The 19,291-nt window shown below is 42.0% G+C and overlaps 3 protein-coding genes across 7 annotated transcripts; 2 read left to right on the top strand and 1 right to left on the bottom strand.

Moving 5' to 3' along the window:
- The first annotated feature begins 1,260 nt into the window (after positions 1–1,260).
- LOC6581172 lies at positions 1,261–3,706 on the top strand. Of its 2 annotated transcripts, none has more exons than XM_002006881.4 (2): positions 1,261–1,665; positions 1,778–3,706. In XM_002006881.4, exons 1-2 carry the CDS (start codon positions 1,581–1,583, stop codon positions 3,463–3,465), a joined length of 1,773 nt encoding a protein of 590 aa, XP_002006917.2. In that variant the 5' UTR covers positions 1,261–1,580; the 3' UTR covers positions 3,466–3,706. The 2 variants fall into 2 exon arrangements, with proteins under 2 accessions (XP_002006917.2, XP_032585398.1); XM_032729507.2 differs by having other exon boundaries at positions 1,763–3,706.
- Positions 3,707–4,438: 732 nt separating this feature from the next.
- Positions 4,439–17,639, bottom strand: LOC6581169 (synaptic vesicular amine transporter). 4 transcript variants are annotated; one of them, XM_015164646.3, is made up of 9 exons: positions 17,339–17,636; positions 16,828–16,925; positions 13,709–14,234; positions 6,287–6,460; positions 6,085–6,223; positions 5,945–6,003; positions 5,277–5,875; positions 4,906–5,223; positions 4,439–4,523 (listed from the first exon to the last, which is right to left on the bottom strand). In XM_015164646.3, the coding sequence occupies exons 3-9, from the start codon at positions 14,211–14,213 to the stop codon at positions 4,452–4,454; spliced, it is 1,866 nt and encodes a 621-aa protein (XP_015020132.1). In that variant the 5' UTR covers positions 14,214–14,234; positions 16,828–16,925; positions 17,339–17,636; the 3' UTR covers positions 4,439–4,451. The 4 variants fall into 4 exon arrangements, with proteins under 4 accessions (XP_015020132.1, XP_032585393.1, XP_032585394.1 ...); XM_032729502.2 differs by lacking the exon at positions 4,439–4,523 and having other exon boundaries at positions 4,591–5,223; positions 17,339–17,639; XM_032729503.2 differs by lacking the exons at positions 4,439–4,523; positions 16,828–16,925; positions 17,339–17,636 and adding an exon at positions 15,470–15,564 and having other exon boundaries at positions 4,591–5,223.
- On the top strand, positions 11,258–11,854 carry LOC122757813. Its single transcript, XM_044011339.1, has one exon. It carries the CDS (start codon positions 11,322–11,324, stop codon positions 11,754–11,756), a length of 435 nt encoding a protein of 144 aa, XP_043867274.1. The 5' UTR covers positions 11,258–11,321; the 3' UTR covers positions 11,757–11,854.
- Positions 17,640–19,291: the final 1,652 nt, after the last annotated feature.

Genomic DNA, 19,291 nt, shown 5'->3' with positions numbered 1-19,291 from the left:
AGTTTGAGTATTTAATATTGTACATATGGTAAATATTTCTGGTTATATAATTTAATGTAATATAATATAGTAAGTACGCGTATTTGCAGTAGGTATATTTGAATCTCTACATTCGAAATAATTAAGCTTTAAAGTTATAAACGCTTTAAAGAGAGTATATGTGTGCGGATATAATAAATATGTCTACACATTTATTATAGTATGCTCATTAATGTGCACAAAACGTGATATATTGCTGTCAATATTATATTATGCTACTTGTATTATAGTTTATTTGACCCCATACCAGCTTTTATTTTATGCGATGCAATATATGTATGTATGCATATAATAGCAATATTACAACGGTTTCATATCGGTATACGTTTTATGTTTTAAGTTATATATTTTATGTCTTATACTATATTGTCTAATTCACAAGTATTCAAGAAGGCTTTTTTAACACGCACAATTGCCAAATCGAAACTGAACTAATATTGATTTGATAGTTAGTTGCTTATTACCCTGCACAATGCTTTTGTACTACATTATTTAATAAGTATATGTGTGTATTGGAGAATTCATATTGTTAGTAATAATGTATGGTGAGTGCATGATTGCATTTTGCAATTCTTCAAAAACATGTTTGTCGTAGTATATTCATATGCATCTAGCATGTAATAGATAGACAATTGATATTTAATATGTTAGCTGATTATTTTATGCTGTATTTGTTAGTATAAATATCGTGAACAGTAAAACAACAACTATAATCAGCAAGTATTTCAGCTTCGCATTTTTACAATTTTCTGAATTGAATTGTAATCTCATTGTATACCTGCGATTAAATAAACATACATACATATGTATATGCTTTTAAGCTCTTTTCACTGCGTGAACTATTTAAGACAATTACATATGTATACTGTTAATTTCGTTCGCGATCAAATTTACATGTTGTATGCGCGTAAAAATGTTGATAACATGCCCATTGGATGGCAATTTGACGGTTTAAAATATTTGGATTTTACGTAGCCTTTAATAGGGCTTACAACGCTTGGAGAAACTTGCAGCCATTCAAGTGACTCGCGTCAATATCCGGTTTGATTCACTCAATCTTTTAAAGATAACAAATAAATTGAATTATACAGGATTGTCATTTGTACGCGCATATGTACATCCACTAAAACTAAGATTGATCAATGCAAAAACACTCGATACAGTTCGACTTCTATGTAGTTCCCTTATTTTGTCAGATATAACTATATTTATCTAAATTTATATATTTATGCATTTAACTTTAGGCTATGTTTATAATATATTGGATATTTTCATATAGTAGTTAGCTATAATAATATAAACGACGCGAAAAACAATTCTATACTCTTGTCGTATTAAAAATGTATTTTAAATTGATTTGCTTAAAGAAGGCTGGCCCTTTACGACCCAAATGCTGCACAAATCGGCACCCTGTTGCTTATATTTGTAGTTCTAATGTGCGCTACGAGAACTCAACAAACCAGACCTAAATCATTTTGAAAACCCGTCATTGACAAAATTTTCATTTTGGATATGAGCAATATTTTCAAAAATCTAGATGAATGCAGCGCAATATTATTTTGTACCACTTTGGCCCAAGTCCCTGGAAAGTACTAAATTTCTTGCAGATAATGAGTCGCTGTCAGTGTGAGTACATAAGTTATACTCTTCACATTTTATATATGCATATATTAATGCATATATCAATTTATTTTTTATTTATTGAATGAATAAATTTCCAAAGCCTTCCAATTGACAGGTGCTCTCAGTACTGGTTACTCACGCCGTCCGTCTGCGGAGATTTTTTACAACGACCCGTTTAAAATTCAATCGTATAACTTTCGTTACGCTGATCGACCCGCATATCCAGTTCAGAACTATCAACGGGCTCAGACGAGCCAATCGATCCAATCAAAGCCACATACTTTCGAGACATATTACCAAAATCCAAAGTTTAATGCCAAGAATCATGAAACAAGGGCAGCTGCAGCGACTCATTCGAGTGCTTTTTCTGAGTATCGACGTCGTAATTTTCTTCACGATTTCAAATGTTTTCCAACGCAACCGAACAGAGTTCGCGACGTAGTGGAACCCATTGTACCTTCTGGGCCTAAGTCTTCTGTGCGTACTCAGCCACTGCTGCGGTCCTGCTGCAATCGAGACGAGTATCAGACGGTCCTTCGAGGCCAAAGCGTCACCAGTTTAAAACAAACCTCCACCCATACAAATAGTGTCACCCACAGAGCTGGCGGAGGGGCAATGGGTAGAAGTGCTTCCGTTTGCAGTGTTAGAGGCCCCGCAAAAAATTCTTCTACATCTACTTTTCAGCTGGCACCGAGGCGCAGCGCTAGCACTTGCAGTGGCTGTGCGATCAACATAAATATAAATGGACTTGATTCTGAGGCAGAGCTGACAAAGAGCCTAAAAATTAATATTCAAACCGATGCGTGTCTGCGTAACAATACTGACAGTCCTACGATCGCCCCTAACTTGCAATCAGCGCCTCGCTGCTCGGGTAGTTTTATCATTGACAAGCGACTGTCCAAGTTCAGTCTGCCCGAAGCCTGGGTGCAAGGCAGTGGCCAGTACAATGTGCCTAAGACTGAGCGACTCCAGCTGCAGTCAAAGGGAAAACGTGTGGTGCAGGATATCTCGTCTGTGAGAGTGTGTAAACAAAAATGTGAGCGCTCAGCAGAGTTGGACACACAGCGGGATCGTGAGAGACTCCAGCAACTAGAATTGGAGCGTGCAGGACGCAGTGCTCTGGGGCTAGAGGAGAGGAGGAGAGAATGCGAATGGGGCCGTTGCCGCTCTGATAATGGACAGAAGCATCTGCCAATGCGTGCCATTTCCATGCCGACATCAATCTCTTCGGCCGTTGGTATGACGCCACAATTGCCGAGGCGAGCTTCGACGGATCGTTTACCAGGAATGGCCCCATGCCTTCTAAATCATTCGAGAGCGCAGGCAGCTCGCGCTAAGCGACTGCAAAGCTGCACACGGAATCTGACAACATTTCAACGTTCGAAAACGACTTTAAATTCGCAGACGGACCAAAGAGGTCCATCGAGAAAATTGGAACGGCGCAGCTCGGATAGCTCTAATAATTACAATGCCACCGTCGTCGGAAGTGGCAGCAACTGCAGCGTAGGAGGTTATTCGGCGACTCATCTGAACGAGCGCAAGTTACTTAATTTGCACGTAAACGGCCTGCCCGTTAGCACTAACCAGCCCATATACGCACGAATAAATAATATGCCCATTCGGATAACGACATCGAAGCCGGCAGACGAGGACTTGCAGTTCTTCATGAATAAGGTGCGTGTTCGCAATCCCTCGCCAGCAACAAGGAGTCCACTTCACGACGGCGGCAACAGTTGCCGGTCGGGTGAGCAGTTGCCAAAGCCCTACAATGTCAACATCAGTGTCTATGCCGATAGTCGATAACGGATAATCGATGAAGTGAATATTTGCGACTGTTGCAACGTCAGCATAACTGTCATCTCTGTGTGTGTTTTTAGAGTGTGTACAGTACAGTTATATTGACCTTCTAACAGCCTTAAGTGTTCAAATGAGCTTCATTGGTCCGTGACTCAATATTGCTTTTGTTGTCTGAAGTCAGTTGCCAACTTCGTATCCAATTCTTTAGTACTCTTTTTTAAAATAATAAATATTTTCGGTATCCGAATTCGGTCTAGTTCTTTTTAAAACTGAGTGATAGTCCACACTGAACAAATGCAATTACGGCACTTTGTGCAAACAAATACCTTCCATTCTGGGAGTAAAATGTACTTATGCGTAGTGAAAGCAAGTAGCTAAACAGCTTCTCAGCTTTGCTGTGTAACGTGTGCTCAATACTGTTTTCTTCACAACTATAACAATTATATTTATGTTTTTTACAGTATTAAAAAGTTCACTCAAATCGTTGACTAACTCAATATATCTATTCGGCTCTCGAATTTATCTATTTCAAACGGAATAGTTTGCTTTCATTAAATGAAAACAATTTCGCTGGCCTAAAAAGTGTGTTCCTCCATCATAAATAATTCTTAAATTTTTTCTTATTTAACAATAATTTTCTTCTTTGTCTTAATGTACATAGAGTGTTCATTATTTTTGTCTGAATATAATAAATATCAATATCTGAAAGCCTGTTTTTCATAACGGTCTTTTCGTATATGTAGATATTATAAGCATAGCGTTTAACTTGAAGCGTACATGTGCAACTTTTTAATCTAAACAATCATAACAAATTACTTGAGCTCATATGATATTACTGATATTATTGGTTGCATTTTCCTTTTTTTTTTGCCTTTAATTTTTTGTTGTTTGCGTTTCTTTGGTCTGCTTTAGTAGTTTCATTTTTTTTTTTTTTTTTTTTGGTCATTTTAAAATGACATTGCCGAGGAGTATTATTTAACTAAATTGGTCGGTTATTCGTCGTCGTCGTAGTTTTGATAGGTTACATAACGTACCTGGGAGCGATCGCGTCCATATATTAACGACTGTAACGGTTAAGGGATGAGTTATTGTTAATTATTATTCTTAAATTTCGTGTATAAAACTGGGGACAACTGTATAAATTAAAGTTTATTTGTACGAACTTAGCAACCAAAACAAGGACTAACGTAAATACTGATGTAAATAAGTGTACAATATACAGAAAATATGAAAACGTTTACAAAATAAGCATATCAGTTAATATAAAGAGTCTTAGAACAGAACATAATAAAGTAATCATAATCGTTCACTTTCAAACGCCTCATTCGATTTGCCTTTCACATCGACTGAAGTGTTAACTGATGGGCAAAATGGAATTTCTTTTGCTTTTGAATCATCGAGAACGGATTGAGCCGCTGCTGCAGCAGCCTCTCTAGCCATACGCACCTTCTTTTCATCGCTGGTTGGTGGGTTCTTGAGAAGCGTCAATAGCGGTGCATATAAGAAACAGAGTATGGCAATGCCGAACAACATCCACTCGAACCCAATACTCTTTACAAGGGATCCCGATAGAGCCGGGCCGACCGCAAAGCCAACGCAAAAGGCAACATCGCCCAGGGCATAGACGCTGCCGTAAACAGCCGAGTGCCGAATATCCACAAGGTACCCCAGTTCGGGCATCATCGATGAGTCAACCATGCCGATAGCAAAGCCAAGGCCAGCATTCGGAATAATCAGGTGTGTAATGGAGGTAGCCATGGGAATCTGCAGAGGAAGCCATTGAAAAGGGAGTCTAGGAGTCTAGAGAAGATACATACAAATATTAGGCAAGCGCCAATGATAACCAGGCCCAGGCAGGCCGCAAACCATCGTCCAATCTTATGTCCAAGTGGCCCAAACAGATTTGTGCCAATCAAATAGCTAATAGAAGCGGGCAGAAACGCCACGCCCTGCTCCCAGCGTGTTGCCCCCATGTTGTCAACCATCCACAATGGTAAGGACGGCTCTAGCATGGCAATGCCCATGTTAGCGAAAGTTATGGCCCCAGCAGCTATCAGGATGTATGGATCGCTTATTAAACTTTTCAGAGATGGTGGCTCCTCTGACTCGGCCTTCTGAATGGATGGCTGCAACATGAACAGCTGCAGTAATCCATCGCCCAGGGCCAAAGCAGCCAGCACTAGAAACGGCGCCGACTTGCCGACAAACTCGTACATAACACCTCCGAAGGGCGGTCCAATGAGGACACCAAGTGCGAGTCCACCTAGGGCGATGCCCATGGCATTACCGCGTTCTTTATCGTCTGTAAAGCGATCTGCGAGCATTCCCATGCCAGAAACGGAGGAACACGATGAGCCAATGCCCTGAAGGGCTCGAGCGATGAATAGAACCAGATATGAACGCCCAAAAGCAAAGACTAGAATGAAGAAAGCAACATATTACAGATATTACAGTTTCAGTCAAAGATTCTTAATTGAGCACTTACTCAACGTAGAGAGGAACATTATTACGAAGCCGGCAAACATTGGTATGCTGTAGCCGATGCTGTAATTGGAGATAGGATGTTTTTTAAGCTTACAGCGATTTATTGATCATTATTTATTTAATAAACGATTAAGTACTCACCGATGGGTCAGGGGTCCCACAATTGGATTAACCAGCAATTGTACAATCGCCTTAGATGCAAAAAGGAGACCTACCTCAACCGTTTCGCCGACCAATTCATTATGCCGTTCCTCCAGCTCACGGTAATACGTTTCATTGTCTATGGAAGACATCGACTGTTTGGCATCTGATTGAATCTAACATTTGATTATATTGTATCTACCTTCGGCGCTTGGCGTGACAATCTCTACCGGGACCGTCTCATCATTCGCACCATCCTTACATGGACAGGTCGTGGGCGAGGGAGGCGTGTTGAGGGTGAGAGGAGTGCGCGGGTAGCTGTCGAGAGGTGCGTCCGGATGTCGTATGTCGTATAAGAACTCGGGTATGATGGGCACTATAAAACGGAAAGACTCGGGTAATGGTTTTGTAATTGAGTTGCAACAAAGAATTTACGTACAATTAGCCTAACGGCCAGCCGTTAGATGACGCAACGAAAGCAATTTTCTCCAGCCGTTCGTCTAATTGCATTTAGAGGCCGCGTAAAATTGTTCCTGCTAAAAGTTATAATGGCTTCTAGGCATCTTTGCAGGGAGCAGATTGCTTCCCCTAATTGAGTTATTCGGCCATGCCAACAAAGGTTGCACACATTTCACACTCGCTGCATGTAACCGGAAGCATGCGAGTGTAGACCTCTGTTGGCTTGCCCGCCCTTCTATTACTCCGCTCCCCTTGGAGGCACTTGGATGTCTGTCCCCGCCCCCAATCCTGCCCGTGCCTGCGCCCATGCCCTACTAGTTTATTGCATGTTTCGACTATGTTTATATTTATTATCAACACCCGGAGACAGCGGGATACGTTCCACATTGAAATGGGGCTCCCAATGCTCGTTTCGCTACTGTAATTGCATTTGCTAGCATAATGCGAGCCAGCGTCACTTCACATAGGGCCAGGTGTAGGGGCATGTTTCAATTTGATTTGCAAGTTGGTAAGTGCTGGCCGATTGCTGATGCCAAGGGTCGTTATTGTTTATTTGAAGTGTTGTTGCTGCCAGAGTTTGCGGATAGCGCACAGACAGCACTGCGGTGTGCTCGACGATAGCTGGTTAACAGTTGAACCAATCAATTTGATATGCTACCAACTTTCCGGATAGAGCTGTCGCTCTTACTCACTACGCATTACTCATTACCCATTACTTATTCAGTAATCGTTTTAATTGAACATGCACTGGTGTGCAAATACACGATGGGGGAGTATTTGCACTTGTCTTATGATCAGTGTGATGTGACTTACATACATAGGGTTATATTAGGCGGCCTGTAGCACCCACTACATTATTCTGTAACTGCCTCGTCTCGCGTAGGGTTTTTTGGGCGACAATAAATTTCCTGGCGTGCAGAACTAATGCCGTATGTGACATGCATAATCGTAAGTGTAGCATAACGGTAATTCAGACATAGCTCCCATACGTGTATCTCGTTGACTTCAAGACAGAGAGGAAATTCGCCACAATATAATTGGTCATGCCATATAGTACCACTCCCAATATATAATGCTGTTCTTCTTTTCAAAGAAAAACATTCCGTATAGCTCTGGTGACACCGGGTCCTCAGCTACAATGCAAGTATTCAACTGTCCCGAGCCTCAGACATACAAATGCCTAAAGGCACGCGCAGCAGACGAACGTTTAATGGAGCAGAGGAATGAAAACAGGCGATTGGAGATTGGGCATCGGCTGCATGGGCTGTGTGGGCTGCATTTCGCGTGTCGAACACGCTTAAGTCGCAGGGCAAAGTCAAAGCAGAATGCCGTGAGGGGAGCCAAGACAAACAAACAAAATCATCAAGGACCAGGGGCTGGCTGAGTGAAAAGTGAATCATATATAATCGTGCCGAAAGCCCAATAGCAAAAAGGTATTTTCGATATATCTTAGCTCTTTTACGCCTGCTCACTTTCCTAACTACTAAAGAGTGTGCCCCAAGTCATTTTTGAGTCCACCTCCGACAAAAGAAAATACTTATAAATGTTTCCGCTAATGCGGGACGAGGCGACTTGGGATAACCAAACATATACTCTGCAGATTATCCATTCAGTGACTATCGACCATCCCTAGTGACAGGAAAGTTTTTTGCGGCGGCGTCGCCAAGCAAACAGCCTTAGACACAGCCACAGCAACGACAGTAACAGCAACAGCAGTGAGACAACAGCTGGCAGTGTAGGCAGGCGTACGACATAGACAGCGACAGGAACTGCGGCAGCAACAAGGACATTTTGGTTTTTTGTTGTATTTAATTGTTAAGTGGGAAGGGGCTTAGCCCATGCAAAAGAGAGAGAAGGGGCCATACCATGAGGGAGCCAGCACGCTCCATTTGGGAGTCGGCCAGTCGACCATTGTTTGTGCGTTCTGTCTGGTTGGAGCGGATCGGGGACACGGGGCGCAGCCACAGACGCCACTTTATACTCGACTATGAGCCGCGCGAGCAACAGCGACAAAGCGCAAAACGAGGTGGTAAGTGAAATGAATACCCAACCTGCTAAATATTAATGGAGCGAATCCACCACGGGCAGGCGTCAGCTATGAAAGTGACTTAAGCGACTTTCACGGAAAGCCAACAGCCTCAGAGTATGGTACTGATTATACACTGGACGAGTACCTCCTGCTAGGCGCCACTAAGCTTACCTTGCAGCACCAGCAGCAGCATCAGCACCAGCAGCAGCTCCAAGCTAGTCAGGCGCCTGCGGCAGGGACTAACAAAGTTCAATCTGCATTCAGTGCGCTGCACAGCAGACGGCACGCTAAGCGCCGCGCCTGGGTGTTAAGCAGCGGCAAGGGCTATCAGCTGAACCATTTAACGGATCATAGTTCTAACTCGCATTCACGCCGTAGTTCTCTGCAGGATGCGCTGCATACAATTGCTCATCCTGCCAATCCGGAGGAGCGTCTGGCTGAGCGTGTGATCAACTGGCTCGATTTGGCGGGAAGAGCAGACATTGTAAAGAGCTCTACGCCGCTGCCCGGCAGTGGCATTATTAACAGTGCAGCGCTTCCAGGCAGTCAGCGGATTAGTCGGCAGGGTCATCGAGCTATGGGCCTGAAGCGCAGCATTACACAGCGGGAAACTCCTCGTAAGCCGACCGCAGCAAGGCACGCAGTGATGAGCTGCAGCCCCTCCAATGCTAAGCCCATAACCATCGTCTTCAACAAGGAGGGCGTCCCCGTCCGCTTCAACCGTCCGCCGCGCAACATTGATCTCTGTGCGCTCAGCAAGAGCCCCGGCACTGCGCGACGCATGGCCGGCCAACTGTCTGCCGTGAGATTATACAACGGCGCTGCTGCTCCGTCAGCCGTAGACGCCGCACGTACGCCGCCCCACAGCAGTCGGGACTTCAACGGCAGCCAGCACGAGAGCCGCAAGCAGTTGCACATCTTCATGCCCAGCTTGCCGAAGAAGGGCTTGCTCCTTTCCGCAACGGCAGCCAATGAGGACGCCCTTAGCGCGAGCCTGAGTGAACTGTGCTTCTAAGCACCGATTCTGCATTCCCAATAAAGTCAACGTTAAACTCTCCATTTCTCAGTTTGTCATTTTTGATTGGCCTCCAAAAATATTTCCGGGTATTGCGAATTCCGTAAGTATCCTTGAATACCGACTTAATGTCTTACATAATTAGTTGAATTCAACTGCTGACATCGTATGTCAAGGATTAGTCAGCGACAAAACGACAAGTCCTCTGACTTTGTTTACTTCTGTTTCCCTTGTCTGCTGCCATAGAGAGCGCTATTTTTAAATCACGCCGACAAGTCTGAGTTTTCCCTAACGAGTGTAGTTTGGGCTTGCTTTGCAGTTGTCTTGCAAGATTCGAGTTGTTTTATTTGCTTTGTATTTACATATATATGCATTTAAAACAAAATTAATATTATCATTATTATAAAGGAGTATATTGGTTTTGTGCAGCGTTCACCTCATGAATGCAAAGAATTTAGTCGAAGAAAATGAATTCAGCAACTTAAAGTTTGGATATGATCTAATTGGTGGCGTCGCCTCAAGAAGTGCCAAGCTCGTACGCATTAACGTATGCAAATTAGACAAACCAAGAGCAAAAATACATACAGTAGATGTCTCTACGCGCCCTGGGGGCGTTGTCGAGTCAATCAAAGCTTTATCTCCACAACTGTAGAGGTAAATCTCTATGAATTCTTTGTAAAGCAGCCAAATCTGTCCGCTTAAAAACTATACAGCTCTTCTCGACGATTATTCAAAATTATTCAACTATTTTGAACCTAGCTTCAACTTTTGAACACCCTTAGTGGACCAGAAACCGAGTGCAAATGACCCAGATATTAGCATCACTTAGTCAATACTAAAACAACTACTTTCACATGGATTCATTGCCGATTTCTATATACTATGTAAGGATCTATGTATATCAAAATATAAACTACCATTAACAAATTTCCATTCTCCCCTAATACTATTTTCCGTGACGTGTTTGCACGTCCGAAATGTTTTAGTATTTGCACATGTGTCTATTTTCGTACTGCTATGGAAAGTCCTAGGAGCATTTGTTAACCATAGGTGAACTTCCAACTGTTAATTCTGATATTATCTACTGATATTATCGCCCATACGCATATAGCCATAAATCAATTATTGACATAATAAAAATATGATACACCTTTATAATGGGCCGCATTCACAAATCGAACTGAATTTGATATATGAAGGCTAAGAGGCAGACAGTGCTAGCCCGACGAAAGTCATGCAAGGCCACAGGCGACACCTAGCACACCTGCGCTTTACCTTTTGCCGCAATTTGGATATTCGTGAAGTAACTTTACCACAGTGGCGTCGTGAGCTTTGACTGGCGATATCCTGTCGCCATAATGGGCTTGGTCGACGGAGCAGGATGTATCGCCGTATCGCCGTATGCCCTAAAGACCTCGCACAACTTTTTCCGCACGGCAAAGCTCTAAAAGACAAAAGGCACGCTCGCAATTACAGCGCAGCACAGCTAAACAAAACTTTGTGCCTGACATTTGAGTTTTCGCCAGTTTGGGAAGGAAAATGCGCAGCAAAACAAGCGGCCTGGCAGGAATGGCGAATGGCGACCGCATGCCGTGACTTACTCGCGTTTCAGAAGCGGACGAGGCAGGTTGCAAGGATTTTCTCGGCTCGGCAAGGGTAGCAGAGCCTCTTGATATTCCGGCAAAGCAATATTGTTTCTGTGTTTAATTTTCCGGTAATTAGTAGGACTGACAAATGTCAACTGGTGACGAGTCCTCGGGCAGGACGTCCGCCTGCAGTCGACAGAACGGAGTGCAGCAGAGCATCGAAGCGAAACAAGTGGAGCCAAGCAGGAGTTCACGCAACACTTCAAATCTGTTGCGCCATCAGCACAGCTTCGAGGCGCGCTACAGCAACATAATACAAAAACAGATATGGGAGAACACCATTAATAAGGATGCTATAAAGCGTCAGCTTAATGACTATTTTCCCTTCGCACGCAGCACTTCCCTCACAAGAAATGAGCCTGATTGCTCTTATGATTTGCTCAGTCCAACGCCAGGGAATAGTGATAGTGGCTTAAAAGCACGGTCGTTGGGTACCACGCCCACCAAACATCGATCGGAGGATTCCCTGGAGAGCAACGATTCCCCGAAAAAACAAGCCAAGATTAACAGTGATGCGTGTTGATAATTGACGAACATAATTAAGTAAGAAACATGTTTGAACTTCGGAATAGCTTGTCACATATAATTATATATATGCACTAAGCATAATTATTTTCTATGATGATGTATATTAATAAAATATCTTCTACATACGTAGAGCATAAAAGGTCTCTCGCTGGCCGTGAATTGCGTGCGAGGTATCTTATCGTCTAGTACAGTCAGCTTAACACTGTCAGCTGCCCCACTTACAGATAACGCTCCGTCTCTGTCCGACCCGAGCATAAATCAAGCCGCTGGCCTAATCACATGCTCGTGCGAAGCCCTGTGCTCGGGAAGTCCTATTCGCAGCTTAATCAAATTTATGAGAATTTTATGCTCATTGCCGAAGATCAAATGTAATAACCGTGTATTTCTCGCAATTTTCACTTCGACACCTTTAACGGCAGAGTGAAAGCACTTAAGTGGAAATGCCTCAAGTCAAACGCTAAAAGCATATTTACCGTAACCTTCCCCATTCTGCCCTCCCCGAGACAGCACTCAACTCAACACTGTGCACCCCTTGCCATCCAACATTCAGAGCTAACTTTGATTTGATGTAACTGAAAGCACAGGGGAGACAGAGGAAACTAAAAGAGGATAGGATGTTATAGGAGAGGAGAGAAGTGGGCAGCAGAACAGGAGCTAAGGGCTCTGTGCTAGAGGGGCTGAGTCAATTTACTTTTGTGACTTTTGTGCGCTCTCTCAACATTTTTCTACTTTTGCTTTGACATTCACTTCCGTATCTATCAACAAGTTGCTTAAGTGCCGCATTCGTCTAGCTATTTGTCTTCGGCTGGGTGCAACCCCTACTTGTTGATATACATTCATGAACATTTAACACAAAGAAAAATACGGAGCTTCAATCGCTTTTTGTGTTGTCAGCCGCAGCAAATACTGCCCAGACTGGCGTAGTCCTGCGATTCATCCACCGTCCACCGTCCACCGTCCACCGTCCACCGTCCATCGTCCACTTGATGTCCACGTGTTTGTCCAGACACTTGACATAAGCACTTGAGTTGTTCGTTGTTCGTTGTCCGCTCTCCTTTGCCCCCAGCGACCGTCTCCCTTGGTAGGTTTAGTGTCACACGCAGAAGTAGCTGTGGTCGCGTGTCTATTTAATTGACTGTCCGCACTTTAAGAGTCCCTTCCCCTTATTTGCTTCTCATTGATTTTCCACCCCAGTCCCCATCCCCAGCCCCATCCTCACTCCAATCCCAATCCCAATCCCAATCCTTCTCTGTCTGTGTCGGCTCTTAATTGTGACGAGCAATGTACATCGCTATCGAGTAATGGTACTCGAACAATTGATGAACTGTTGGTCTTGTTGTTGTTGTTTTTAGCTGTGGCTGGGGATTGGAGAATTTATTTTGCAGAATCAGTTTGGGACTGCTTGAAATTCAAATATATGTATATACATATCGATAGATATATATCGATAGATTAAGTGAGCCCGTTTAGCGCCTGTAAATTACCATTGTGAATTATGGCAACCGTTTTCATTTCATTCAATGATGTGGGTATAATTGATCAGAAAACGCGATGCATAACACCAAATCGCAAATGCTAGTCACAATCCCCAGGCATCGCTCAACAGCATTCAATGACAGCTGGATTGATGAACTCAAGGCGGACTGTTTGTTGAATGACTGACACCATGGAAAGATTCATTAGCTTAAGTGCCGCATTGTGGTAATTTTATGGGTAAAGCGGAGATAAAAACGTATCACGGAATGGAAGTGAATAATTTTCCAGTTGATTGCGTTGCAGGTGATTGTCAAGTGGCTGCCAGGATAAGTGGCTATGAAATTCTAATGGGCTAATGGGCAGAAGTCTGCCAGCTTTACAATTTATGTACATATCTACATATGTATGTAGAATTTATTTATGTATGTATTTATAAATGTATAATTAAGGTATAGAGCATGCCTTACTTACCCACAGTTGTTAGTAGCATATTGTCGAGCAGCAGAGCTATGGCCACGATGACCAGGACGAGCCGGTTAGAGCCACGCCAGCTGACCATCCATGACTTGGCGGCGGACCAGGTCCCTGCTGCACGTGGATCCTCCTGTCGATATTGATCCGGCGGCGGTTGACTGCTGCCTAGCTTGCGGGCTCCGTAAGATTGACTTTCTTGGCTCTCTCTGCCAACAGCTCCGCCAGAGCCCATAATGCCACACTCTGTGTCCATGTTGCCATTTTGTTGATAGCTGTCCAACTGTTGCTTAAACGGATTTTTGCTCGGCAGACTGGTAGGCTGACTGTTGTCATTTATGGTAAAGGACGTCGTCTGATTGGTGGTTGCGTCTTCTTCTGCTGCTGCCGCGCCCTCTGTTCGAGCTCCCGCTGCTGCTCCTGCTGCTGATTGCGTCTGGCTATGCTGTTGCTGTGCTGGGTATTTACGTGTGCCATCGTTGCCCGCATCAGTCGATGATTGCATTGCGTCGCTAGCCGCTTATTGCTGGGGTAAACGAACGAACGAAGGAAGCATTGCGTCTTTTCAGATTCCAATATAAGAGGATTGTCTTTAAAATGTAATCAGAAATGTAAGCTGCTTGGGATACGCATTAGATATCATTGGCTTGCCTTGTACTCCGCCCCAATGATTTCTACTAATTAAACAAAATTATATGGCTCGGTTTTGTTTTTGTATTATTATAATTTAATTGCTGCGCAGCAGTCGGATGAATCGAAAATGATTTCCCCAGTGCTAGCATTTTGCACAATAATGCAAATATAATTGCTATTCAAATATGTATGCATGCAGTCGTGAGGCATTGTGCCCAAATTTAAATTTCTATTTAATTTGCTCCTCCAGTTTTAAATTCTTTCTCGTCTTTTCAATTTAGAAGCTCTTCGTAATGCGAGCCGCACGGCGCAAATGCAAATTGAATTCAACATGTAATTCGTTTAGAGGACACCATCCACCCAGTACCCGCCCACAGTACCCACGCACAGTGGCTCACACCCACACACGCCCACGACTATTAAGAGCCCTCCGCGATGAGAGGAAGGCGCTGCCTAAAAAAGTTGGTTCTCCTTTGCCAAATTCAAAACTCCGCATTCGACATTTAACAGAGTTAAGAGCTGCTGAATGCGACTTTCCCAAAATTGAATTAGCTTGCAGTCAATTAAATCAAAGCGCTGTCATAATTGAGAGACAGATGGAAAATGATTCGCCCGCTCGGCAGCTGCACTAAACTTGTTTGATGTGAAATGCTATCTTTTTAGTATTACTGAATTGATTCAATGAAACCAAGTTTCGAAAGTCGAACCACCTGCAGCAATGATATTTTAGTCATTATTATCATCATCATGGTCATCGTTATCTCATTAACTCCTACTTAGTGAACTAACATTGAATTTAAGGTCCAAATCAGCAAATGGCCAAGTCACAGAATTGGCCCGATTTAAAATATGGTATGAGAGATTATCCTATATATTCTATATACTATACCTATAGCATCTTTTTATACTACATACATATTTATATATCCAGTTCATGTTTATGCCTCTTCTGTATCATTAGCTATTATCTCTTCCAAAGTAAATGGGAATTTGACAGAGAACCTCCATATTAACTATTCTTACCGTTGCGGTCTCGATACAGTCTTATAAATAGTATGTTAAAGATTCTGAAGTTGTTTCCGCTTCGCGTGTGTTCTTATACTATTTTTCGGTTAGCAAACATCTTACATTCTCTCTTTTTATGCTTATCGGGACGGCGATGTGATCTTTACTGATTGGGACTCCTCCGTCGAGTCGGGGCTCTGAACTCAAACTAAATTCGTTGGCGTGTCGCTTGGCGCTATTTTAACGATTTTTGTTTTTGTTTTGCTGTTACTAGTATTATTTATTTTTTGTTTAATTTTTTAATTGTTTTAGATTTTCGCGCGTGTTTGTCGTTGGGCATTTCAGACAGCCCGCGGCTTTTAAAATGAATGCAATTGGAAAGTGTCTTATATTAATAGTTTTTTTTTATTTATTAGCAATGGGCATGCGATTCTTTTCGGGGCGTGGGAAAGAATATTATAACCGGTATAGCAATAGAAAATGTATGCAGATTTTAAAAGGCTTAGAACGCATTTTCAGATTCAGTGATACAAGGATGAGAGGCGTGCATTTATATTACGCCGACAACCTTATTTTTATTAATCAATTTCAATTGTAAATAAAATTTAATTTATACAAAGCTCACATTGCGCATACGTCGCGTGTGCCCTTGGTTCACGACTCAGAGCTTGATGAGAAAGAACGTAAGTGCACTATTCGGCGGTGGCCGACTAGGCAATACCCTGGCCGACCTTTCGTTCGAAGCATCTATAAATTGACGCTGTGAGCGCCTTTATATTTGCTGTTTATTTGGGCGAATCGACTTAAATGAAGGTCATGAAAATAAATAAGGAAAAAGTATAATAATAATAATACTTTATGTAGCTATTACAGCAAAATCATTTCTACTGTTTACCCATTATCGCTGAAATCGAGATACAGCGATAAGAAAATAACCGAAAACGAAGCCAAGTCGAATAAATTGTACTGTCTCTGAAGACATATTTGGTTTTTCGATTTCATTATACAAATTGATGGGTGAGGGTATAGTTGAACATTTCTATAACATCGCAGAAACGACCTACGCTGTGATTAAAGACGTAGCTTGTATAGCTTGTGTTCATTGCATAAAACTTAGCTCATCCGCGCATTTTCTGAGCTCTAACACGCAACTCTATTCAAATTGTGAACATTTTTCAGATTTTTCAAATCAATTTGAATTAAGCCCCAACTAGTGTGTGCGAGTGCGACTTTGAAACACCTCGACACGGTGATCTTTAGGCCATGTGTACCGTGTTCTATCACCTGTACAGTGAGTATATAATTGCACCTGGAAATTCGCTAATTAGGCATGTACTTTAATGAATAAGTAGGACAGGTATATATGTATAAATTTATTTAAAAAAAAAATAAAAAAAAAAATATATATATATATATATATATATGTATATATGGCTTTTGTGGAAAGGGAATTAACGTAGAACAGGAGCAGAAGAAGTTACCTGTTGATTGATTTATTTTGCCGGTCTTTGTTGAGGCGTTGATAATGTACCAACCAATATCTGGGTTATTGGTGCGTTTTGAAAGTGTTGAACTGTTCCTGCGGATAGTTAAGATATGATAATAAGTAATTAAGTATTTGAATTGTTTCAGCTGTGCTTCTATACATCAACTTCAACTTCAACCTAAAGCAATGGACGCGGACAATGCCTCTACATAGGGTATTTCATAAATGCGTAGACACAAAAAAACCAATTCATATTTGTGTATTTTAATGCAAATAAGTTGACATTAAAAAAGAATACATGTATTTCAGAGCATACCCCCAGAGACTCAAAGCAAACATTAAGGTTGAGGAAACAATTCCGTTCACATTTTGTAGTCTCTCAGATTGGTTACTGATATTGATTTTACAAATGATGAATACACTTTCAAAATATTGAAAAATATATAATAAAAAATATAATATATATTTATGTATATATATATATATATATATGTATATATACTTACATCCGTCACATATTTTCGAGTCGTGTGTTTGAACTTCAACTTGTGGCATGCACTTATTATGTATGCACTTGTCGAACCATTTAACTACGTGTAACTACATTTTCCAATAGGCAAAGAGAGCACCGACTAATATATACTCGTAAAGTGCAATACAACAAGTGTCTGGCGGCTGCTGCACTGAAAGCGTGGTCACGAACGCACGTCCATCATCCACGAGAATTCATCTCGCACTGAAACACAGCTGGGAACGGCGCACGAAGCGCGCACAAAGCGCCTTTCGCTGCGTCAGGATGTGGAATGCGATGAAAAAGGGCAGCAGAACAAATGCCGTAGCGCCCGCAGAAGCAGCAGAAGCAGCAATTGCCGCAGCAGAAGCAGAAGCTATGGTTGTATCCGCTGCCACTTGTTGTGTGCGAAGCGTCGACGTCAATGTCGCCGTCGTCGTCGTCTTTTTCGTTTTTCGTTTACTGTTCTTGTTGTCGTTTTTGTTGTTATCGCCTGTTGAAGTGTGCCCGCCTTCCTCTTGAATCATTCTGAAGAAAACTGCCAACGGCAATGATTCTGCTCAATTGCCTTCATTGTGTGAGTGCGAGTGTGAGTGCAAGTGCGAGGGTGGGTGCGAGTGCGAGCGTGAGCGCAAGTGTGACTGCGAGTGTGTGCGTATACTGAGAGCAGAGCTCGTATATGCTATTTGATTTTTATTTTCGCTGTCAATTCTGTAATGGTCCTGTATATAGGCGATTCGCATGGATGTAATTTGTGAATATACATACATATATACGTACATACATACATATGCGGGATAAGGAAAGTAGCAGAGATCAGCATATTATGATTATTGATTCTTATTTGTTTTTGCTTCCTTGAAATTAAATGGATGTTGAATTAACATACATATACATACATACATATTCTCTAATTACACCAATCGCATGAAATATTGGAAGTTGAATATTTTGTGAAATACTCACTACAGCTGCCAAACAGAATTAAATTGATAACAATAAATCTGTCAACTCTGAACGGACTCGCTTTTTATTTCGTTTTTCACGAAAGCCTAACAGGTGTCAGCCGCGCCGGCTTTTGAGGAAAAGAACGTGTTGTTTCTGTGATTGCGTTAATTTGTGTCCATCTTCCTTAACAGTAAGGGCCAGAAGAGTTCAGGTGAGCCATATAAAGACTATCACTAGCAGTGCCATAAAGTAGGTCATCTCACAAAGTCAATGTATTTATAGGAAATATAGGAACTAATTGATCAGCCCCAAGCCGTAAATTTTTGCAATTAGTCAGACAGGAAGTAAACGAGCTGCAAATGTCGCGGCTTCTGAATAACGACTCGCAGATCTATGTGAGTCGTATCTAATTGAAAGACAGTATATGGCTCACAGCTTTCACTCGGTACAATATGAGAGAAGTGCACTTGGATGGAAATATGATTCCTATGTGGGTCAATCTATTTCGATGGTACTCCACACACATATCGTATAATTCAAGGCATCTGTCATAGGAAATGACAAAATCATTATTTGCGGATGGCAAAACGACGATATTAGAATACTACAATATCGAATGGGAAAACACTTACATTTCGAGACCGCAATACTCTATAGAACAGCGAGGAACGAGCGAACAGGGTAGAAAGATTCACCAAAGAATAGAAACCCAGCTGCTTGAATCAAATATTCAATTTCAATTCAAAAAGTATTTTCTAATTTAACAAAGTGTTTACATCACAGCTATTTCCCTAAGAAATAGAAATATATCACAGTTATCGCCATCGGAAAGCAGAGAAACCATCAAAGGTTCTAGATCCATATCAGCTCAGCAGTCTGTATAGTTCTAGAATAATTCATAAAAAATAAACTCTATATAGATACAAACGAATTATTGTTTTATTTTCATTAAGTATATACATATAGGTACTGCCACATCACAGGCTATCAGATGGCCCTG

Source organism: Drosophila mojavensis, unplaced genomic scaffold (genome assembly GCF_018153725.1).
Source record: "Drosophila mojavensis isolate 15081-1352.22 unplaced genomic scaffold, ASM1815372v1 contig_82, whole genome shotgun sequence".
NCBI lineage: Eukaryota > Metazoa > Arthropoda > Insecta > Diptera > Drosophilidae > Drosophila > Drosophila mojavensis.
The sequence above is the reverse complement of the archived record's forward strand: the minus strand, read 5'-3'. Positions and strand labels throughout refer to the sequence as shown.

Bases quoted from the DNA above. Each gene is read 5' to 3' on its own strand.
- LOC6581172 (XM_032729507.2), top strand. From the start codon at position 1,581: ATGCAGCGCAATATTATTTTGTACCACTTTGGCCCAAGTCCCTGGAAA. The intron at 1,666-1,762 runs GTGAGTACATAA...AAATTTCCAAAG, and splicing joins GATAATGAGTCGCTGTCAGT to CCTTCCAATTGACAGGTGCT.
- LOC122757813 (XM_044011339.1), top strand. From the start codon at position 11,322: ATGTCAACTGGTGACGAGTCCTCGGGCAGGACGTCCGCCTGCAGTCGA.
- LOC6581169 (XM_032729502.2), bottom strand. From the start codon at position 14,213: ATGCAATCATCGACTGATGCGGGCAACGATGGCACACGTAAATACCCA. The intron at 6,224-6,286 runs GTAGATACAATA...TGTCTTCCATAG, and splicing joins TGTCACGCCAAGCGCCGAAG to ACAATGAAACGTATTACCGT. The intron at 5,224-5,276 runs GTATGTATCTTC...CTTCCTCTGCAG, and splicing joins TTGGCGCTTGCCTAATATTT to ATTCCCATGGCTACCTCCAT.